The sequence below is a fragment of the Clarias gariepinus genome, chromosome 18 (assembly GCF_024256425.1).
Source record: "Clarias gariepinus isolate MV-2021 ecotype Netherlands chromosome 18, CGAR_prim_01v2, whole genome shotgun sequence".
Taxonomy (NCBI): Eukaryota; Metazoa; Chordata; class Actinopteri; order Siluriformes; family Clariidae; genus Clarias; species Clarias gariepinus.
In genome coordinates this window covers 9697501-9722659 of record NC_071117.1, presented here as the reverse complement: position 1 = coordinate 9722659, position 25159 = coordinate 9697501, and the positions used below count along the sequence as shown (strand labels likewise).

Sequence of the window (25159 nt, the reverse complement as noted above, 5' to 3'; positions counted from 1 at the left end):
GAAAATTAAATCTTTATTCAATGTCGCATCACAAGATGAACATGAAGTATGAGGTATACAAACTTATGTACATTCGTAGAAAGAATAATTTTAATTTTTAAATAATATACACGATTTAAAAAGAAGTTCCTTTTCCATTTTTTCACTGGTCGTTATTTTTATTATTTTTTTATAAACGAACGTTAAAGGTTATGTTTAGAACCGATCTACCAAGTGAGTTCTTTATCCTCCACAAGAAGCTACTAAATTATTCATTAACCAGGTGATAGTTGTTAAAATAATTAGAACGAAGCACTGATGCTGGTGTGGGTAATAGTGTGTGCAATACACATCTTTATGGAACGTGTTACTTTGAGCGGTGTAACACCTCATGCATAGGGCAACAATAAAAGGTGATGACTTAAAATAATGGAGCATTGGTTATTCATTCACTTTCATTAGTCACGGTTTCCTAATGGAGCATGAACATCCCATCAAACTGTAAACATTTCACTGATTTTGAAAATGATCTTTATCTTGGAAGACTGTCTAACTTGTAAAACAACGTTGTAGGGTACAGTTATTGAGGTTGTGACAAGATGATTTTCCATTTCAGTATCAGTAAACGCGCGCCTGAGTCAGCTTAAGCTTAAAAATGTAAAAGCACATAATGGAATAGAACAGAAATAGGAAATTATAATTATAAAAAAAGTATTTTCTTCATTTTTGTGGACACGTACAGTACATGAAGTGTACAGGATTTGCCCGTGTCTTGCTTTCCATACAGTAGGAAAGCAAACGCTAGCTTAGTGCCAAATTTCACCGCGCTCGAACGCTGCACTGTGACACATGGACAAGTCCGTGTCTTTGAACTTTGTCCCTGTTTTATCTCCATCATAAAGTCTCACCTGTTCATATCATAAAAACACAACACATTAAAGTTCGAGTGCGCCTTCAGTGCTGCTTCGTGTTTTTTATAGAGAGATCAGCGCTTGAGGTCAAGGAGCAGCTAGCGTATTTGACTGTTAGCTTAGTAGCAACAAAAAAAATTATCACAAAGTAAAAGCAACACTCCAGTATTAAGTTAATGAAAACTGATAAGTGTAACGAAGTGTACATGATCATGCTGTTTAAGACTACTTGAGTGGTGATTTTACAAATTCTTTTCTTCTACCCATCAGTATTTTACCCAAAAACATGAAAATATTCTGTGTCTAAAGAGTAAACACCTATAAAAGTTACATAAAAGGACTAAGATAGAAGCTAATTCATCCAAATTCTTATTATATTTTAGTAATTTGCAAGGTTTGTTAGCTAGGTAGCTAATTTAGCCGAATCAGTTTCAGGTTTCAATACACTGCAAGGTTTTTTCGTTAGCTAGCTAATTAAAAAAAAATTAGGATTCAGTACCTTGAAAGTTATGTTAGCTAGCTAAGTAGCTAGCTAGCTAATTTAGTCAAATCCCTTTCAGGTTTCAGTACATTGCAAGGTTTAAAAGCTGGCTATTTAAAAAAAAGTAAGAAAGAAAGAAATAGGATTCTGTACCATGCGAGATATGCTAGCTAGCTAGCTAGCTAACTCAGCCAAATCCTTCCCAGGTTTCAGTACCTTGCGAGATTTTTACATTAGCTAGCTAATTTAGCCGAATCCCTTTCAGACTTCAGTAACTTGCAAGGTTTAAAAGCTAGCTAATTAAAAAAAAAAAATAGCATTCTGTACCTTGCAAGATATGTAAGCTAGCTAACTTAGCCAAATCCTTTTCAGGTTTCAGTATATTGCAAGGTTTGAAAGCTAACTTATTTACCTTTTTTTTTTTTGATTCAGTACCTTAAAAGTTATGTTAGCTAGCTAGCTAATTCAGCCAAACTATTTCCACTTTCCAATTACTAGCCGTAATTCTTTACCAAATCTCCTGGACTCATTTCTAGGAGCACGTGCCCCCGGTCATAAACCAAACACTCGCTGCTTGACAGATTGTCTCTGTACCCGTACTGATTGTAAGGGCTTACTGATGTCACTCCGGTGCTTCCTGAGCCTTCATACATGTCCTCATTCTCAGAGCGATCTGATAAGTCACCGCTGTTGGCGGAGGTTTCCAGCTGGGTGGTGCTTTCCTGTAAATCGCAAGGCTTGTTGGAAGGAATTTCGCCAGTCGGTTCGACTCTGGGGTTTTTAGCCACAGGTTCTGAGTTAGGCGTGATCAGAGGAGTGTGTGTGGATATGTCCTCCTGTTAAGACAGAAAAAAAGAATTGAGGACAAATAACAAACCAATGTGATGACACACCAGGAATGCAGCATGACCAGTCCATTATTAAACACACACACACACACACACACACAGAGTTTGTTTAAACATTGAGTACAGTAGTGAGGTACTCTTCCCTGTAGTTCATTCTGACCTCTCTTTGATAAATCTAATTGAATTCCAGAGAGCTAAAATACGTTAAAATAAGAGGAAATACAAGCCAAATTGAATCTACTGCGGCTTCCATTTCTGTTTGTTGACGATCACAAGGGAAAAAATATTATTTCATACTGTTGACTAGTCATCCCGCAGGAAAAAGTTACTTCGTTCCACGTTTAATTAAGTTTTGGTTTGTTATGTTTGAATTCTTTATAAAAGAACCACTAGTTCTGTCTGCTGTACTGATTGTGAGAGAAACAACAATGGAGTGTTGGTATGTTGGTTCTCTGTTTTTTTCAGAGGTATCCAAGTCATGAGTCAATGCTCTGAGTAAAACACAGAGTAAATACCTCGTCCCATCATCGACCCCCAAACAGTACGACATACCACATGCAATATACAAGTAACATGTATATGGCAACGCTTTCTGTCATCTGTGTCATCAATGACACAGGAAACAGAATCGAGAGATTCTTTCTCAATGACTCTTCTACTCTGAAAAAGAACAAACGACTCGGACCAGAAGATATGAGAGGTGAGCTACTCATTCTGTTTATTATAATATGTCTTTAGCTGCATTATAATATTTTCATTACTGGAACTATAGCCAACATTTGTGTATGTAGACATATTGGGGGTCTTTTTTATTGAAAATGCACCAGTTTATTTTATTTCTGATCAAAAGAACGGAATGAACTAAATCATTTAAAAAAAAAGATTTGTTCATTTTGATGAACAAGATTCAAAGGACCGAGTCACTAAAATGATTCAAACTTCCCATCACTAGTGTGTACTGTAGGTGTCCATATTTTATGCCTTGTGTGTGTCTGCTGGAGGTGGGATGGAGGTGCGCAAGGCCCTTAACCCCTCAAATGCTCAGATGTATAATGAGACAAAAATGTAAGTTGCTCTGGATAAGAGTATCTGCCAAATAATGTTTGTAATTTGGCCATTTTGGTTTGGTTGTATTTCATATACTGTACTTGTAAATAGTGATTTGTACAGTAGGAAGTCGGCGCCATTTGACATACACTCCATGAGGAGTAGGGCTAGTGTGTTGAACTTATAATAACAAACAGGAAAGTTCTTTTAACTGATACCAAGGTGAAGTACCTAAAGCTACTGAACCTAAATAGATACTTCACTTTGGGATTTGTTCGAAGGACATTTCTGTTTATTATTTTCCCCTGGTCAGCTTCCGAAACTCAGGACCTCTTTCGAGGAATTCACTCCGTAAACAAACACACTATTGGTCTCAGCCGCTTTACTTCTCCCTGTTGCGGTCTGACCTACACCTACTGTGGACGCTGTAACAATACGGAATGAGGATAAAGTCAAGGAAACAAAGACCGATAATACAGTACAAGAACATATCAGAAGACACTACTTACATATTTTAGATTTCTATAATAAATAATTTGCAATATTAGAATATAACAGTATTTTTACAAATAAATGGAAGAAACTCATTTTCGAAGGAGATCTCTAGTTGCCTATGCAAGTGGTTCCCTCATCCTGGGATTCATAACCCATGATCACTTGATCCAACTGGTTTAATTCAAATAATAATAATAATAATAATAATAATATCATCATCATAATACCCACTGTAATAATGTTTCTTGTGCAACTTACTCAACTGTGTAATCACTAATAGTGGGAAATGATTGCACCGCAAACTTACCAGAAATTGTGGGAACATGGAAAGGTTTTCCTTCTTGATTTTCTTACTTAAAAAGATCACCAGGAACACAGTGGCCAATGATAAAAGCAAAAACAGCAAGAAAACCACCAGCACAGGGATCACGATACTGATGACAGGTGGACCTGAGGAAGATCACACTGGATATGTAACAGTACAGTAACAGATAGAGAAGACTGTAAGACTTCAGTCAGTCACTGTTCTCACCAGGATTAAGGGTTTCTGAGTAGCAATAGAGTTCTGTTCCCTGTACACGAGTTTGTCTGATCCATCCCGAGAGGGTGATGCAATATTCCTCTTGCTCTTCAGGGAACGACACACTGCTCTCACACTCGCGCTCCTCAACAGAGCAAGTAGCGTTTTTACTTATCTAAAAGAAGTTAAAAGGCAGATTTAAAGCAGCAATCTCTACTGCATGTTCAGATTCAAGGACACCGAATCCCACACTATGGTGCCGGTGTTGTTGGGCCATTGAGTTTTAACAAGATTATTTTTGCATTTAAAATGTTTAGTAATAAGGATTAAGCACAGTTAACTCAGGGTGACTTCTCTTTTTAATGCAATACCCACTCACACCCTGTATACAATTCCTGTTTCCACACCAGAATAGTGGTGTTGCACATTACTTCGTTGCATAAAAGAACAAAACAAACATTATTGAATGTTTATTTGAATGAATTTACATATTATGTCTCGTACAAAGCCATGATGTTTGCTCCAGTTCAGTAGGTGCCGGAATCTCACAAACGGGCCAAAAGCTCCAAAGGAAAAGTAACACTCTTGCAAAATGCGAGTATTTATACAGTAGAAGATGCGAGTGGTTTCTATTATCTGCAAAAGCTGTGGTTTATTCTTAAGGAAATTGTTCATTTTAGTTTGCAAGTTTACGTTTAAAATTATTTTTAAAAGTTTGAATCTATTCGGAATCGAAAACTCAAACAAAAAATGAAACTGCGTAATTGATAAAATTGCATAGCTTCAAACGTTTTCATAATTTACATTTTTGGATGGCAAATTTGTTAAAGTGTTATCTGATTATAATAGGTCTTCACCAAAAAATGCTATAATGCCAAAGATAAAATTTGCAATAAAATCACATAGATTTACATTTCCATAGTAATTTCATTTTTAAGCGGTGGAAATTTAGTTTCTAGTATAAATTTGGTTTTTATTGCAAATTTGATCCTTAGCATTATTGCAATTTTCACTGGATTTTTTTTTTTTTTTTACTTATTTCTAGTGTAAATCTATTTTTTGTTCAGGTTTTTATTTTAAAATCAATGACTATGACAATGGCTTCGGTTGTGTACATGAGCAATAAAATTCCCATTTAAATTTGGCAGAAGGGAGAAATCAAAAAGACATATGAAACAGGCTAGAGCAGACAAAGGACAGACTGAAGACTGAAAGGACAGGTCCTATTTCTTGTTAAACAGGTCTACAGCATGTAATTTAGTAGTAATGGTTCTGTGGAAGGTTAGTTTCCTGCCAAAGACATGTATAAGGCTTTGTTCAGATTGTAAGCCAAAAAAAATCTGACTTGAGTCACTTTAGGCTGGTAATGTGAACATAGCTTGTGTACAGTATGTTGGGAACGTAGGACTGAAATTGACTTAAGTGAGATCTTGGACGTAGACTAAATAGGCCTGGTTGTTAGCAATACAGTAATAGCAGTATTGAATTTACTTCTTTAAATCGCCACCATGTTGATTAAAGTTAATTAATTATACGTTAATTCAGAAGAGAGATTCAAAATTCATTTGTTGTGCTGGAACCCAACCCTCATCATCCACCCTGCTTTAAAGAAACAACCCACACACTCTAAACACCACGGTGTGAAGCTGAAGGAGATATTTTCTTAGCCCTTGCCTTTCCGCTGATGAGAGTGTACTTGAGTTTGTCTGTGTCCAAGAGATTGCGTAGAGCAGGTGTGTCTCTGTACAGGTGCAAAGGATTGACGAATTTAACAAACAAATTCCCATCACGAGGAAACAGCGTGACTGTGGGGAACTCGAGGTCACCTGGGAACAGAACAGAGAGGCAGGGGTTATCATTCTCGAGTCTTCAGTATTGAAAAGAAAGTCCTGAAGGTGGGGAAAAAATATGTAACTTACAGAAGATTGTTGCTGTTGTCTTATAACTGAAAGAGAAAATTTGTGATTCCGCAAAAACAGACTCCCGTCCGCCATCTATGGCTTTGACTTTCACAAGGTAGCGGTTGTACCCAGTGTCCTGCAGCAGGTCAGATATGTTGAATCGATGATACTTTGTGATCTTTGTCGGTATGGGTATCCTGTAAAGGATGTACGAAGAAACACAACGTTTGTGATCAGCCATTATTCCTACACAGTTCACATTTTCACAACTGTGGTAGGGTCAACATTCGGGCAATTTGGAAACGCCAATTAACCTAACCTGCGTGTCTGTAGACGGTGGGAGGAAATCAGAGCACCTGGGGGAAACCCACCAAACATGGGGAGAACATGCAAACTCCATGCACACAGACCCGAGGCGGGAATCCAACCTGGACTGCAGAACTCATCATCACACCCAATGTTACCACCAAGAAAGAATATATTTATTCAACAAGAGAGAAATTATCGGATTAAGTGTTTACATGGCTAATATTTACCTACTGAATCGATTATTTGCATTGGAAATTAATTCTAATCGAGTTGGAGTCAGGCTGAGGTGTTTTTGTTCACTATTTCCATGGACAATTAATATAAATAAGGAAATTGTCAGCATCGCTCATATAACCTTCTCAAGTGCTAATATGGGGAACTGGCTTATGGGGAACACCAGAATGACACAATAAATGAGGAAAGACAGACATTTCACACTTTTTCTTCATCAACATCCTGCACATTAGATTCCTGATGATGTTTCATAAAGCATCTCAGAATGCTTTCTTTTTCAGCAACCACATCAAATATCACACCCCAGCCAACATCTGTGGACAAAGCCAACTGTAATGATAATCATATAGATGGAGTCTGACTCATCCTGGTGATTTCACTTCTGGCTGGAGTTCTCGTCACATGGAGCTCGCTCATCAGGACGGCACCGTGTGATCTGCTTAGGAACATAAGTGTTGCCTGAGGACGGTTCCACCCAACGACTATGAAGACTGCCTTACCGTGTGCTACAGTCTGCGACTGCCTTACCGTGTGCTACAGTCTGCGACTGCCTTACCGTGTGCTACAGTCTGCGACTGCCTTACCGTGTGCTACAGTCTGCGACTGCCTTACCCTCTGCTACAGTCTGCGACTGCCTTACCGTGTGCTACAGTCTGCGACTGCCTTACCGTGTGCTACAGACTGCGACTGCCTTACCCTCTGCTACAGTCTGCGACTGCCTTACCGTGTGCTACAGTCTGCGACTGCCTTACCCTCTGCTACAGTCTGCGACTGCCTTACCGTGTGCTACAGTCTGCGACTGCCTTACCGTGTGCTACAGTCTGCGACTGCCTTACCCTCTGCTACAGTCTGCGACCGCCTTACCGTGTGCTACAGTCTGCGACCGCCTTACCGTGTGCTACAGTCTGCGACCGCCTTACCGTGTGCTACAGTCTGCGACCGCCTTACCGTGTGCTACAGTCTGCGACCGCCTTACCGTGTGCTACAGTCTGCGACCGCCTTACCGTGTGCTACAGTCTGCGACCGCCTTACCCTCTGCTACAGACTGCGACCGCCTTACCCTCTGCTACAGTCTGCGACCGCCTTACCCTCTGCTACAGTCTGCGACCGCCTTACCCTCTGCTACAGTCTGCGACCGCCTTACCCTCTGCTACAGTCTGCGACCGCCTTACCCTCTGCTACAGACTGCGACCGCCTTACCCTCTGCTACAGTCTGCGACCGCCTTACCGTGTGCTACAGTCTGCGACCGCCTTACCCTCTGCTACAGTCTGCGACCGCCTTACCCTCTGCTACAGTCTGCGACCGCCTTACCCTCTGCTACAGACTGCGACCGCCTTACCCTCTGCTACAGACTGCGACCGCCTTACCCTCTGCTACAGTCTGCGACCGCCTTACCCTCTGCTACAGTCTGCGACCGCCTTACCCTCTGCTACAGTCTGCGACCGCCTTACCCTCTGCTACAGTCTGCGACCGCCTTACCCTCTGCTACAGACTGCGACCGCCTTACCCTCTGCTACAGACTGCGACCGCCTTACCCTCTGCTACAGTCTGCGACCGCCTTACCGTGTGCTACAGTCTGCGACCGCCTTACCGTGTGCTACAGTCTGCGACCGCCTTACCCTCTGCTACAGTCTGCGACCGCCTTACCCTCTGCTACAGTCTGCGACCGCCTTACCGTGTGCTACAGTCTGCGACCGCCTTACCGTGTGCTACAGTCTGCGACCGCCTTACCGTGTGCTACAGTCTGCGACCGCCTTACCGTGTGCTACAGTCTGCGACCGCCTTACCCTCTGCTACAGTCTGCGACCGCCTTACCGTGTGCTACAGTCTGCGACCGCCTTACCGTGTGCTACAGTCTGCGACCGCCTTACCGTGTGCTACAGTCTGCGACCGCCTTACCCTCTGCTACAGTCTGCGACCGCCTTACCCTCTGCTACAGTCTGCGACCGCCTTACCCTCTGCTACAGTCTGCGACCGCCTTACCCTCTGCTACAGTCTGCGACCGCCTTACCCTCTGCTACAGTCTGCGACCGCCTTACCCTCTGCTACAGTCTGCGACCGCCTTACCGTGTGCTACAGTCTGCGACCGCCTTACCCTCTGCTACAGTCTGCGACCGCCTTACCCTCTGCTACAGTCTGCGACCGCCTTACCCTCTGCTACAGTCTGCGACCGCCTTACCCTCTGCTACAGTCTGCGACCGCCTTACCCTCTGCTACAGACTGCGACCGCCTTACCCTCTGCTACAGACTGCGACCGCCTTAACCTCTGCTACAGACTGCGACCGCCTTAACCTCTGCTACAGTCTGCGACCGCCTTAACCTCTGCTACAGTCTGCGACCGCCTTACCCTCTGCTACAGTCTGCGACCGCCTTACCGTGTGCTACAGTCTGCGACCGCCTTACCCTCTGCTACAGTCTGCGACCGCCTTACCCTCTGCTACAGTCTGCGACCGCCTTACCCTCTGCTACAGTCTGCGACCGCCTTACCCTCTGCTACAGACTGCGACCGCCTTACCCTCTGCTACAGTCTGCGACCGCCTTACCCTCTGCTACAGTCTGCGACCGCCTTACCCTCTGCTACAGTCTGCGACCGCCTTACCCTCTGCTACAGTCTGCGACCGCCTTACCGTGTGCTACAGTCTGCGACCGCCTTACCCTCTGCTACAGTCTGCGACCGCCTTACCCTCTGCTACAGTCTGCGACCGCCTTACCCTCTGCTACAGTCTGCGACCGCCTTACCCTCTGCTACAGTCTGCGACTGCCTTAACGTGTGCTACAGTCTACGACTGCATTCACATAATGAAATTCCCAAGAACCAATAGGTTCCCAATAGCTTTTCTAACTGCATGGCTTCCCTGTTGAGTCTGGTTTCTTTCAAGGTTTCCTCCTGGAGTTTTCCTTACCACCGTTGCTCTCGGCTGTCTCATCAGGGACAAGGATATCCCTATCTCTCTCTCTCTCTCTTACTCAACTCACTCACTCACCTCACTCACTCACTACCTCACTCACTACCTCACTCACTACCTCACTCACTACCTCACTCACTACCTCACTCACTCAACTCACCTCACCTCACTCACTCACTCACTCACTCATTGCCTATACCGCTTTATCCTGTATACAATGTCGCGGGGGGGCATGAACCTATCACTGGAGACATGAGGTGGGGTACACCATGGATCGGGTACCAATACACCGCAGGGCACACACACATACTGCACATACAGTACACACTCATTCACACACTATGAGCAAAGTGGCAACACCAATTAGCCTAAACTGCATGTTTTTGAACTGTAGGAGGAAGCTGGAGTGTCTGGTGAAAACCCACCAAGCACAGGTGTTTTTCTTTGTTTTTCTTGCATATTGCAATAATGAATAATTGTTAAAAGCGGTATACAATTAAAATACAATTAAATGGAAAGGTTTATACTTTAAGTGGCTCAAATCTGTCTGTTTCTCAAAACATCTGACAAGTCACCAGAGTTTGGACAATCCTGAGCACATCATAATAGATCCAGTAGTGTGTTATACTCACCCAAAATCTTGCTTGACCTCTAACAGGAATTCAGCTTTTTCACTGAGATTAGTAGCCGTCCACTCCACCTCGACTCCATAACTATTACACGTCACAATCACATTCGAGGGAGGGGGAACTGAAAGACAGGAAGAAACAAGAGTGAGATGTTCAGTTGAACGAGTGAAGAACATAATGAGAAGTGTGAATCAAGAATTAAATCAAATAACTGCTCAAGCACCAGAAGTGAAATCAAAAAGTTCATCTTTATCTGATCTACTTTTTCGACTTCCCATCTATGATTCACTCTCCGATTACCGAACAGGGAGTGTATTTGTCTGACGACGAAAGAAGGACAACTTGGTGTAAACAAGGCGTAAGATACTCAATCTTACAGAATGTTTATTTCTTTATATTAATAAGTTAGACAGAGAGTTCATAGGCTTATAAAATAATACTCTAATCAGATTGTTTTTAGTTGTAACCTTTTACCTATTTATACGAACCCCTTACTCATCAAGTATGACAGGTACTTTTGCTGGTGTTACTGTAAATAATGGACTTCTTAGAAGAAACTCCAACGTACCAGTGACTCTATGGGATTCTTTGTTCTGGTTTTCCTCAGTTGCTTCCACACCTGGCCTATACAAAGCGCTGCTTTCAAAACCAACTAAAAATGAACAAACGACACACTCGCGCAGAATCGAATGAATAGCCATTTTAAAAGAACCAATTAAATGTTAGATAGTCTCAAAGCTCGATGGTAAGGTTATCAACAAGGTGCCTCTGGCATTTCCATTGTTGTCCAGTATAAAGTGTTATGTTTTCACATGCCTGCATCTGAGCAAACAAAGCAAATGAATTTGGACTGTACCAACAGAAAAGCCTGCTGCATGGTCGATAAACAAAAATATTCATAATATATCCCGCGGCTGTACTGTATCAGCACTGGTCTCCCAGTCCTTTGTTCATTATCGCAGGATCAGGACTGACGACGCGGTCCAACCGAATCTGCTTGTCTTCGTCTCTCGCTCCACCTTTCTGTCTTTCTGCAACGTTGCCATCCATTGTTCTCACCATTTGCTCTTCTATCGCTAACGTTAGGACTGCTAACAGAAAAGCAACAGGTGTTCACCAGTTTGAGGAACCGCTGCTGCGTTGAGTTCTGCATTTTGAATGTCACGGTCTGTTTTATGTGTTAACACAAGGCCACGTTCAGAGAACTGCATGTAGCGTTTTGCAAAAAAACTATGTAAAAATTTTAGTTTTTAAATCGCACAACGAGTAAAAAGTAGGAATTGTGTTGTTGTTTTCTAGATGTAAATTTCTGTTAAAAGCTGCTTTGTGACGATGCTTGGGGTCTGTTGTTACAAGCCGTACACAATCAAAAATCGATTTTAATTGTTTTGTGAGTTGGTCCAGGATAAGGTAGAGGTTCATGTTTTTGGTTGTAAAAGATAAACCGGTGAATTTCTGCTTCACTGGTGTCAGGGTGCTGCTGTACAGGGTGGGTGAAAAGCAACTAGGTGATAAAAATTGATAATAAAGTCCCAGGGACGTCATTTGGGATGTTGGGGTCAGGGGTAGCTCAGTGGTTAAGGCATTGGACTACATTTCAGAAGGTCCCAGGTTCAAATCCCATGACCACCAAGTTGTCCCTGTTGGGCCCTTGAGTAAGGCCCTTCACCCTCAACTGCTCAGATGTATAATGAGATAAAAATGTAAGTCGCTCTGGATAAGGGTGTCTACCAAATGCCTAAATGTAACTATGGCTGAGAGACTTCTGAATCTCCGTGCCACCAAGTCCTCCAGTGTGTGAGGTTTTGTCCTGTACACCTCCTTGTCCTTTGCATAGCCCCACAGGAAAAAAACTGACATGGAGTGAGATCTGGACTTCTTGGAGACCATTCATGAGGTCCGTCCCAGCTGAAATCCTAGGAAATGCTGGTCTAATGGCGCACGCACAGTAAGAACAAAATGGGGTGGCGCACCATCCAGCATCAAAATAAGGTCGGCAAAGTTCTATAGCCATTAATTTTCACCCACCCTGTAGACAAATAATCAACACCTTCTGACCAATCAGTATTGAGAACTCAATAGCACAGTAATTCGGGTTTTTTTTTTTGAAGCAGGTTGTTGGTTGCATCCTACGTAAAAGTATATTTCTTGTTCGTGTTTGGATTCGCATCAATTGCTTAGAAGTTTATTATTTTATTTTTTTTAGATAACCAGCAAGACAGGTATGCTTTCCTCATCCTGGAACAGAACTTTGGGAATTTTTCTTGCTACCAGATACTAACACCCACACATACAGTACATACTCTGGCTTGTTTTGTTATATATTGCGCAACATAAAAAATAAAATATATATATATATACTCAGTGTATTTATACAGGTACGGAATAAACTGTGTTGATTATGTAGGGATAAGCAGGAATGACCGCTTATATTATTGCCAACTAGTCCTGTCAAACTCATTTGTTTGTCTTGGGTTTGACTCCTGCGCAACTTAGGAAACTCCACACTTCCTCATACAGAATGTGTTTGTCATCTACCGAAGTCTGTCGATGCTTGCTTTATTTGATGGAGATTGTAGCTCTTTGCTGTGCATGTCACAATATCAAAATTACTGCACTGTATAGTGAACCAAAAAGAAAAAATAATAAGTGGTGGATTCAGGGTAAAAATGATTCCTGGAAACACTCTTTCAACTTTCCAGTCCTAAAATATAGCCGTGATACCATAGGAAATAAACTCCATAGATGAGACACTCTGGTCATACACTACATTCAGCCTATGCCAGGGGACTTAAAGCACGAGGCAGGGTACATCCATCACAGGCACACACACATTCATTCATACACTACGGGCAATTTGGGAATGCCATTTAACCTAATCTAAATGTCTTTGGCCTGTTGGAGGAAACCGGATAACCTGGAGGAAACCCCGAGGTGGTAGTCGAACCCGGACCCTGGAGGTGCGAGGCGGAAGAGCTAACCACCAAGCCAAACTTGTGAATTTTTTTTTTTTTGTTATTTTTTTATTTACAGGTAAAGTCGATTATGTATCCTTGTTTACATGCGTGACACAGTAAAGTTCCGTCTCAGGACTCTGTTGAGTGATGTTATCTGTCTTCGAGGGTGGAAATGTTTTTCAAAGATTTTTTTCTTAAATCTTATAGATAGCTGGAATTCTTTCGGACTGACGTGTCTTTAACCCACTTAAAACATGAAGCTTAAGGCTTGAAAGAAGGACAAGGCTAGATCAGATTTCACGCAAATTGTCCCAGTGCAGCACGGAGCCGAGTTTTGAATATCATTTAACCTCCTTGTTCTCGAACACGCCTTTCGTCCGAGTTTAATTCAATCCTGCAACACACAGTACAGTATTTTCACATCATTCTGGCACGAGCATGAGAAAACGGAGACAGTCCCCTTATTTGGCGTTTCCTGTTTTTAATCTCAGGAGCCTTGATTTTCTTGTGAAACGATTACCCTGTGAGTAAAGGTGGAATAAACCATTCACGCCTTTATGCGGGGGTGTTGAGCTCCTGTAACTCCAGGCTATTTTCAGCACATCAAAACACACTCTTACCCTCTTGAACTTGTCAATAGCATCATAATATACAGTATTACTCCAATTATATGGAAACTTAAGAATAATAATCCACGGCAGGATCTGCGCAGGCACCCGGTAGACCGTTTACCGACATAAAGTACGGATGTGGTTAAAAAAAAAAAAAAAAAAATCCAAAAGATCAACATGCCCATGCTGTTTTGTTTGTTTGTTTGTTTGTTTGTTTAGCACCTGCCCTGTGCACATTTTAATGTAATTTGCTTATGAGACACATGACTTGCCAACACTACCAAGAATTATTCTAATTAAATTAATTATAATTAAAATTATTTTTCATGCAATTTACAATAATGTAACACCCACAACAGTTACAGCTCCACACGGCTACGATTCACGAACCCGTTTTTAAAATTGTTTAACAAGAAGTTTAGCCTATATTCATCACAAATACATTACTGCACAGTAAAATTCTTTATTCTTCGTAAATCCCAGCTTTGTTAGGAGGCTGGGGTCAGGGTGGAGGGTCGGACATTGCAGGCGCCCCTGGGGCAGACTGGGTTAGGGGCTCAATAGCAGCAGGCTGAAGGTGCAGGGGCTCGAACCGTCCAGTTCCATTCCACACACACCGTGGAGGCTAGACGTATTAAGAAAATATACTGTACGCCTTGCATTACTTTTTCCCTGTGCACCAATCAGGTGATTAATTAGTTCTCGCCTATCTGGTTGCACTAATTACACTCATTAGACTAATTAGCTGTTGTAGTAAATGAATGAAACAAATATGTGGCAGGTGTGTCCACCTCTGTCCAAAGGCGGCTAAAACTTGAGAATTTTCAAGTTGAACCTTGTGAACTTCTCTAGCAAATTTTCAGGAAGCAATCGACCAGCCATGGAAGAGTTATTATTTTTATATGTATGTCTAGCTGAATCCAGCAGGGTTTAAAGAATTGTTGTTGCGGTCTTTCAGCTGCCCCCATAAAGGGGTCGCCCTGTCGGACCATAAGAACGGGAGACAGCTCAGTGCAGGTTTTATCCAAGCTTGGGACCGACACTGCATCCAATGGCTGGGGTTCGGGCATTGGGTGGGAATTGAACCCAGGCCTTCTGCATGGCAGGCAGAATTATTCCTATTAAAATGTAAACTTTTAATTTCACTTTTGTCCCAATACGTTTGGCCACCACTGTAAACGCCAACAAAAAGCCATACCTCAAGTTGGCTTGGCTCGTTAAATATATTTTCCTGATTGTGTGCTACCTGGAACTATTTCTTAATACGAGGAACCCATGGTTAGAGAGTTCATTAATGGTTCTCCCAGAGATACAAACTGTTGAAGTTTTAAACATACTGTACAGTAAGGGTGATGTAACCTACAGAAGCTTGTCCACCATCACTCAGGGTTTGGAAAAGTCTACATGTGGGTAGCCCAAATCCAAACTGCCTTATATAATAAGAAGATGACTTCATGTAAGATACACTTTACAACCGAATGTATTTGGACATCTGACCACTTCAGATTGCTGAACATCTCAATCTACCATTATGAGTTTATATAAATAATTAGTTGACCCCGTTTGTACTGTTATACTGTTATACTCCACTCTTTTGGGACGGCTTTTCACTAGATTTGGCAATATGTCAGTGGCGACTTGTGCTCATTCATCAACAAGAGCGTTACTATAGTTAGCATTCCAGTTCTACAAGGTGTTTAGTAAAACTAGCTACACTGGTTTTTCCAGTTTGCCCCTAACAGACAGTGTTTTGATGGAGCTCTACAGGATGACAATCTTTCTTACTCATATCTTTCATTTCACGTCATGTATTGAAGAAACAAAAGTCTAACACAATGACCATCTGCATCAACTGTATTTACATGAATACTTGGCCGTGGTTCAGGCAGTGCCCTACCCCTCAGCCGCTGGATGCCGTGCCAGGCCCAAATCCGGGTAAAATGGGGGGGTTGTGTCAGGTAGTAAAACCTGTGCCAAGTTGTTGTGCGGATCGAATGGTCTGCTATGGCGACAACCGAAAGACTAACGACAATTTGGCCGTGGTCCAATTTATATTTACTTAGGATCTTTAATGTTTAATTGTTACTTTTATCTGTGTATCCTTTTTTTTTGCACTGAAATCTTTAGTGACTCTATTTATGTTATTTTATTTACCAACCATTAACCACTCTGGATTAATCACTCCCTCATTTACCTACCGCTTTATCCTGTATACAGAGTTGTGGGGGATCTGGAGCATGAGGTGGGGTACACCCTGAACGGAGGTACCAATCCATCCATCGCAAGACACACACACTCATTTACACACTACGCGCAATCTGGGAACACCAATTAGCTTAACCTGCATGTTTATGGACTGTTGGAGGAAACCAGAGAACCCAGAGGAAACCCACCAAGCACTGGGACAACATGCAAACTATGTGCACATAGACCCCCTCGTACCCTGGAGTTGCAAGGCGACAGTGCTAATCCACTTTTCAGTCCAACTGCATTCGAGATACTAAGATTGCTAAGATTAACACAATTTCACTCTTTAATTAAATTACTGCTTTTTAGTTAAATAGAAAGTTTCCTTGCCATTTCACTTGTTCGACAATCTCTTCGGTGGAAGTCAGCTAGTATCATACAAAAAATATCACAACCATAAATTTGTTTATTGATGGCGCAAAGTCAATGAATAAACATTACAGGACAGCAGTAAATTATGTTTATCTGCACCTGATGGTCCCAGCACAAGGTTCAGTCCCAGTTCATCTATTTTGCAATCCATATTCTAAGAGTGTTCTATATGCTATAAATCAATGATAACAGCTAATCCTGCCAACTGGTGTTGATCGAAGGTTGACCTCAGCAAGAGATAAAAAATAAATAAATAAAAGTCAAGCTTAACAACATGCAATTAAACTGATAGGGATAGAAAAAATACAGTCTATAGATTTACATTAGTTTAAACATTTACAGTGAGTAATCCATAAATGTTGCACTTTATTCTTTATTTAAATTCAGAATTATACACTTTATTTTTATTTTTATAAAGAACAACCAAACGGCACGATCCAAGTGTCAGAGGCATGTCACACATGAAACATGAAACCATCAATTAAAGAATTCATGCGATTGTTGTTTCCTGTAGACGCATTAATATCAGTTTTGATTCTGTTGCCAGGAAAACGAAACGCCAAACCTGTTTAGCACTTATCGACAAAGAAAAAAAAAGGACTTGCAGCCTTTTATTTATTAACTTCTTTTGTATGCGGTATTGTCTTTTCAAGTTCAGTCTTAACTTAAGGCCTGTCGGTACATGTAGCCTAAAGCAGGCACTACACTCTCGGGAACAAATTTCCAAACTGAACTTTACCTTGTTACTATGGCTGTACAATCATGAGAATACTAACTCAACTCTATCTAGTGCACACGTGACCTTGATGGTGTCTCACTAGACATACACACGTGCAAAAGTACAGGTAGTGTATGTGTTGCGTTTTGCTGGAAATGAAACTAGACACAACATGTTGTGATAGTCACATGCTTTAATGACATATATTTAATCATTGAATTCTCCCTTTTCTGCTTCCAATCCTCTTCTAATTTTAAATGTTGTTAGAAAAAATGGGGATGTTCAGAGACTGTCAGGACACCTGGTATAGATTGCCATAAATAATTTTTATATTTAATTAAATTCAGCAATTATGTTAAAATTTTGATTGCATATATATCAAATATAGCCTATATATATATATATATATATATATATATATATATACCATGTACCATAAGTGTACATAGAACAATTGTATGTACCGTATGTAGCATTAATTAATATGTATATGTTTGTACATACATAGTACTGGTATGGTATGGTATAGTACAGGAAGTACCATATTATTGAATTTACGGTAATATTAAGAGTTTTAATATCATCTGAATGCCCTTATATGACATCATGCATGACACTTTAGAGACTGTTAAGTATAATCCTTTTGCCAAACTTCTTCCTGGTTAAAGACAATAATATTAGGAAACCACACTATGTATGTAATTAATGTTACATACATACAATTGTACCATACTATATAAATATTATCATTATGGTACATACACAAGTATACCATATACTATTTTTTACAGTATCCTGGTGCGTGTTCTATAGTACTATGCTATAGCACATGTACAATTGTACCAAAGTATATAATACTTGTAGACGCATGTAAATTCTGTAACTTCAGGTTGAGGATGTAACATTAATTACATACCACAGTGACTACTGAAACGTAACATGGTAAGTGCTATCCAGGATGGTACAGTAAGTGTGTATAGAAGAATACATACTGAAAGCAAAGTGTATACATGTACACAGTGCATACAGTATGTAACATTAATTAAATACCACAGGGCTCAACAGGTAAAGTCTGATATGGTCTAATATGCTTCTTAATACTACTAATCTTAAGATCTGAATGCTGGATATACTCATATCACATCAGACATGATATTTTCTCTTAACTTCATTGTATATATACTTCATTGTATATATCCTTGACTGTTAGGTCTAATTCTTTTTGCCAAACTTCTTCCTGGTTAAATACATGAGCTATGAATAAGGAGAAATACAACAGTAGAGTCCAGGTCTCAGGAGGACACACACTATGATATGTAATTAATACTGTACATACGATTGTACCATAATCTATAAATATCATCATTATTCTACATGAACATGTATAACATATGTACATTATACATGTAACATTATAAGTGTATAATACTATGTGCGTATTAGTAAAGTGTATACAGTATATAGTAATATATACAGTTTATAGTAATTTACAGGCTTAGTATGTAACATGAATTAAATACCACAGTGAGCACTGAAGCGTAGCAGGTATCTAATATGGTATGTGTGTATAATTGTATTTGATCAGCTGTTAATATTTTTATTGATAGGTTTAATTCCCAGTCTGAGGTGCTATGGAATGATGAGTGTGTAACTTGTACAGTAGACTCAGTGATACTCACCGGTGGTGTTTGTGGAGTGTGTCGACCTGCTCAGTACAGTCAGTACAGTCAGTGTCTCCAGGATCCGGAGCACAGGAGCGCGCATGGTGCCGAGCTGGAGATCACTGAGACTCAGTCAGACCGACCCGACATCCAGGAACCATCATCATCATCATCATCATCATAATCATAATAATCATAATAATAATCTAAACCCGCGGAATAACTCCATCCATCTGTCTGTGTGTGTGTGTGTGTGTGTGTGTGTAGAGATTCAGCACTCCTCTCTTTCCTGATTAAACTTCACGACTGAAGCGCGTCACGTCTCCGGACTTCCGCGTCCTAACGGCAACATTATCACGGCACCGGGGGAGCTTTAACACCGCGCGCGCGCGTGTGTGTGTGTGTGTGTGTGCGCGCGTGTCTAAGGCGAGTTTAAGATGCAAGTTCTGCGATGTTTTCAGTCCGTTCTAAAACCACACTTCAATCATGTTTTAAATGTCTTTGATGTTATTTGAATCAACCAGGCAACCTAACTGACTCACCTGTGCGCATGCGCACTCTCATTCACACCTGTGCACACTACTATGATTTGACTTACTGATTCATTTAGACCTCATACAGCACGTCTCTCTCTCTCTCACACACACACACACACACACAGCAGGAAAAAACTTTTATATTATTAATATTATCGTATATACTATATATATACATTTAGGGTTAGTGTATGAATTTAGTTTTTTATTTCCTGAAGAATGTATAATTTTTTTGCCTGACTGTATACTTGTGTGTGTGTGTATATATATATATATATATATATATATATATATATATATATATATATATAAATATACTGTACTGTATATATATACACTGCTGTTCAAAAGTTTTAGAACACTTGCAAGTTTCTTTTTTTTTTTGTTTAGTGATTTATTTTCTACATTCTACAACAATACTGGGGATTTCAAAACCATAAAACAACACATATGGGATTAGCCTTTCTGTAATAGTTCTTGCAAGAACAGTATTGTGTCAAGTGCATTTGCAAAATCCGTCAAGCACCATAATGAAACTGGCTCACATGAAGGCCATCCCAGGAGGGCGAGACCAAAACCTACCTCAGCAGACGAGAAGTTCATTTGGAGTTATTAGCCTGAAAAATGACCAATTAACAGCACCTCAGATTAGAGGCGTTATGAAGTCTTTACATATATATATATATATATATATATATATATATATATACTGTATATAGGAGAGGAGCTGGTCAATGTCGTGAAGAGAGCTGGGACCATCGTTTCCAAGGCTACTATCAGTAATACACTAAGACGTCATGGTTTAAAATCTTGCATAGCACGAAAAGTTCCCCTGCTTACTGTAAGTCAACCCATGTCCAGGCCCGTCTGAAGTTTGCTAGGGACCATCTGGATGATCTAGAGGAGTCATGGGAGAAAGTCCTGTGGTCTGATGAGACCAAAGTAGAACTTTTTGGTCTTAACTCCATTCGCCGTGTTTGGAGGAAGAAGAATGATGAGTATCATTCCAATAATACTATACCTATAGTGAAGCATGGGGCTGGAAGCATCATGCTTTGAGGGTGTTTTTCTGCACAGGGGACAGGACGACTGCACTGTATTAAGGGAGGATGAACGGGGCCATGTATTGTGACATATTGGGCAAAAACCTCCTTCCTTCAGTCAGAGCATTAAAGATGGGTCGTGGCTGGGTCTTCCAACATAACAATGACCCAAAGCACACAGCCAGGAAAACCAAGGAGTGGCTCCGTAAGAAGCATATGGACTATTTAAAAGCAAAATAACTGGTCTTTGAGGGTCAGAAATCTGGCTGATATACAAGTGATCAAATACTTTTTGACAGTAATTTACAAATAAATTGTTTTAAAAAATCATACATACAATGTGATTTCCGGATTTTTTTCACAGTGGAAAGGCACCTACTGTATGCTGAAAATTGTAGACCCTCCATGATTTCTAAGTAAGAGAACTTGCAAAATCACAGCGTGATCAAATACTTACTGTATTGACCTCTGTGCGTGCGTGGCGGCTCTTGGAGTACTGACTCCAGCAGCAGTACGCTCCTTGTGAATCTCCCCCAAACTATTGAAGAAGTAACAGCCAGCTTCTTTAGTAATTGTGTAGCCTACAAAACCAGACTCTTGATACATCACAAAGACTTACTAAAACTGTGTTATTACTCCGCTAATTAAACCTTCATACTCTGCTCTTACTGGTGGAATGTGTAATCAATGTAGATCGACCATCAGACTGGTCACATTTAGCCATGAAACCTCCAAAACTTAATTGGCCACGTTTCAGTTTCATTGTCCAACCCCTGTATGTATATATATAGGCTATATATATACACTCAACAAAAATATAAACGCAACACCTTTGTTTCTGCTCCGATTTTTCATGAGATGGACTTAAAGATCTAAAATTAATTCCAGATACACAATATTACCATTTCTCTCAAACATTGTTCACAAATCAGTCTAAATGTGTGATAGTGAGCACTTCTGCTTTGCTGAGATAATCCATCCCACCTCACAGGTGTACCTTATACTGGCCACAATAAAATGCCACCCTGGAATGTGCAGTTTTGTCTCACAGCAGAATGCCACAGATGCCACAAGCATTAAGGGAGCGTGCAATTGGCTTGCTGACAGCAGGAATGTCGACCAGATCTGTTGCTCGTGCATTGAATGTTCATTTCTCCACCATAAGCCGTCTCAAAGGCGTTTCAGAGAATATGGCAGTACATCCAACCGGCCTCACAACCGCAGACCACGTGTAACCACACCAGCCCAGGACCTCCACATCCAGCAGGTTCACCTCCAAGATCGTCTGAGACCAGCCACTCAGACAGCTGCTGAAACAATTGGTTTGCCTAACCAAACAATTTCTGCACAAACTGTCAGAAACCATCTCAGGGAAGCTCAACTGCATGCTCGTCGTCCTCATCGGGGTCTTGACCTGACTCCAGCTCGTCGCCGTAACAGACTTGAGTGGGCAAATGCTCACATTCGATGGCGTCTGGCACGTTGGAGAGGTGTTCTCTTCACGGATGAATCTCGGTTTACATTGTTCAGGGCAGATGGCAGACAGCGTGTGTGGCGTCGTGTGGGTGAGCGCTTTGCTGATGTCAATGTTGTGGATCGAGTGGCCCATGGTGGTGGTGGGGTTATGGTATGGGCAGGCATCTGTTATGGACGAAGAAAAAAGGTACATTTTATTGATGGCATTTTGAATGCACAGAGATACCGTGATGAGATCCTGAGGCCCATTGTTGTGCCATACTGTACATCCATGAACATCACCCCATGTTTCAGCAAGATACAGTAATGCACGGCCCCATGTTGCAAGGATCTGTACACAGTTCTTGGAAGCTGAAAATGTCCCAGTTCTTGCATGGCCAGCATACTCACCGGACATGTCACCCGTTGAGCATGTTTGGGATGTGCTTGACTGGCGTATACAACAGCGTGTACCAGTTCCCACTAATATCCAACAACTTCGCACAGCCATTGAAGAGGAGTGAACCAACATTCCACAGGCCACAATTGACAATCTGATCAACTCTATGCGAAGAAGATGTGTTGCGCTGCATGAGGCAAATGGTGGTCAAACCAGATACTGACCGGTTCTGAGTCCCCAGACCCCCAATAAAGCAAAAAACTGCACATTCCAGGGTGGCCTTTTATTGTGGGCAGTATAAGGTACACCTGTGCACTACTCATGATGTCAGATCAGCATCTTGATGTGACACACCTGTGAGGTGGGATGGATTATCTCAGCAAAGCAGAAGTGCTCACTATCACACATTTAGGTTGATTTGTGAACAATGTTTGAGAGAAATGGTAATATTGTGTATCTGGAATGAATTTCAGATCTTTAAGTCCATCTCATGAAATATCGGAGCAGAAACAAAAGTGTTGCGTTTATATTTTTGTTGAGTGTATATATATATATATATATATATAAAGTAAGCACTTTATATTGTCTTTTTTGTCTCTTCTATAGTGCTTAGCCAGTTTTATTAGCGTATTAGTAATAGCCTATTTTAAAGTAAATTAATAAACCCGTGAATCACATCACTATTTATAACATCGCTTTTACTAAACATTTTGATTTCACTTATGGTGCAGGTTAAACTTCAGGCAGTTATCCAAGTACTGCAAAATTCAATAAAATCCAGACCAGACAGTTTTGTGCGATGCTGTGACAAAATCTTCCTGGACAGACATAAATAGAGACAAAAATTTGCCCGAGACTGTTTTTGCTTGTTAATGTTAAACATTTCTTTTGTTTATATAGATGTACCGCCTTGGTAGTGGAGGAATGTTGTTTCGTTTTACTGTGTACTAAAGTGTTAATGTTTAAAATGACAATAAAAGCCTACTTCACTTGACTTGATCTTGTTATGGGTGTCAAAAAATGCAGAGCCCATCCCAGGAGTCAGGTGGTAATAACACCCTGCACTGGATAGCAGGCTGTGCACACGAAAAACCAGGGGCAGTTTGGCATTAACGGTACAACTAAGGATGTTTTTTTGGAGGTGGAAAGAAACTAAAGGAGCACAGAGGAAACCAATGCCGGCACCAGATAAAGATGCAGAGACACTTTACACAGAATGTAAACCTTGAATGATAATATTGTATACTGCAGTTTCCATCAAGCCCCATCAAGCTGACCTCACTAAGCCATTTACATTTACATTAAGGCGTTTCGCAGATGCTTTTATCCAGAGCGACTTACAAAAAGTGCTTTGAAGTTTCCATCATTGGATAGACATCAGCTGTACGAACATCTAGAGGAAGTTCATTTCACCGCCTAGGTGCCAGAACAGAAAAGAGTCTATGTATGAATGTCTTCCTTGATCCCTGTGGGATGGTGGTGGAGGATCAGCGGGAACGTGGTGCAGTGCGTGGTGTGATTAGAGCTGGGGGGTAAGTGGGTGCTAGGCAATTTTTAGCTTTGTAGGCAAGCATCAGGGTTTTAAATTTATTGCGGGCAGCTACAGGAAGCCAGTGCTGGGAGCGAAGAAGTGGAGTGGAGTGGTTGGGAAGGTTGAAAACGAGACGTGCCACTGCATTCTGGATAAGCTGAAGAGAACAAATGGTGGACAGAGGCAGAACTCCCAGGAGTAAGTTGCAGTAGTCCAGTCTTGAAATAACAAGGGACTGACCCTAGCACCTAAGTAGCCTGTGAAGAAAGAAATGGGGAAAGTGTGGGAAAAATGATAGATGATTGTCCACGGTTACCCCAAGATTGCGGACAGTCGCTAAAGGAGTGATCTAATTGTTGTTCAGAGATATCACTAGGTCTTGACCTAGAGATGAAGAGCAGTTCAGTTTTACTTTACTTTTAGATTGAGATTCAGCTGATGAACTGCCATCCACTATGAGATGTTTGCCAGACATTCTGAGATCCGGGTGGAAACCCAAGTGTCTGAGGGAGGAAAGGGGTGAATAAGTTGTGTGTCATCTGCATAACCATGCAATGAAAAGCCATGCTATGATATGACCTTACCAAGAGACCGGGTATAGAGGGAGAACGGAAGAGAAACAAGTACTGAACCTTGTGGGACATCAGTAGAGAGTCTGGGTTGGGCAGATGTGGATACCCTCCATGTCATCTCATATGACCTATCTTCTAGGTAAGAAGTAAACCATTGTCATGCTGTTCCACATATTCCAAGGCTTGTAAGAATAAATAATAAAATCTTGTGGTCCCCTAAGGTGGCACAGTGATTTAGTGGTTAGCACTGTTGCCTTGCACCCCTGGGGTCCGGGTTTGATTTCTTTCTCTGTGTGCATGGAGTTTGCATGTTCCATGTTGTTGGCAAGCAGATACAAGCAGGGTTTCTTGAGGATGGGAATAACCCTTGCCTTCTTAAAAGCGTTTCTGGCCACAACAACTTTACAGATGCACGTACCTGTACACACACAAAATTATAGACATCTAGCCTACAACTTCAGATTTTAAACCTTTGGCAAAGCAGATCAAAATTCAAATTTCATTTTTATTTGTCACACCATATAATAGGCAGTAAAATGCTTATATAACTGTGGTGAAATGTCAATAATACTGTATGACCTAAAACAATAAAGGTAGGGCAGGGTGTAAAGACAAAAAGATAAGAAGGATTTTATTGCAAAGAAAAATTGCACCAAGAGAAATGTAAGTTTTAAAATAAATTAAAAAATGGAGTTAAATTAAAAAAAAAAAAAATCTTAAAATGCAAAAAAATTAATAAATAATAAAATAGAAAAACATTAAATGTATAAATTAAACATAAAACAGAATGTGCAG

General features: G+C 41.0%; 1 protein-coding gene across 1 annotated transcript; it reads right to left on the bottom strand.

Annotated features, from left to right (window-relative positions):
- Nucleotides 1-25: 25 nt before the first annotated feature.
- On the bottom strand, nt 26-19257 carry ifngr1 (interferon gamma receptor 1). The gene is made up of 7 exons (XM_053477343.1): nt 18846-19257; nt 10265-10382; nt 6201-6379; nt 5956-6107; nt 4294-4456; nt 4069-4211; nt 26-2207 (listed from the first exon to the last, which is right to left on the bottom strand). The coding sequence occupies exons 1-7, from the start codon at nt 18928-18930 to the stop codon at nt 1866-1868; spliced, it is 1182 nt and encodes a 393-aa protein (XP_053333318.1). The 5' UTR covers nt 18931-19257; the 3' UTR covers nt 26-1865.
- Nucleotides 19258-25159: the final 5902 nt, after the last annotated feature.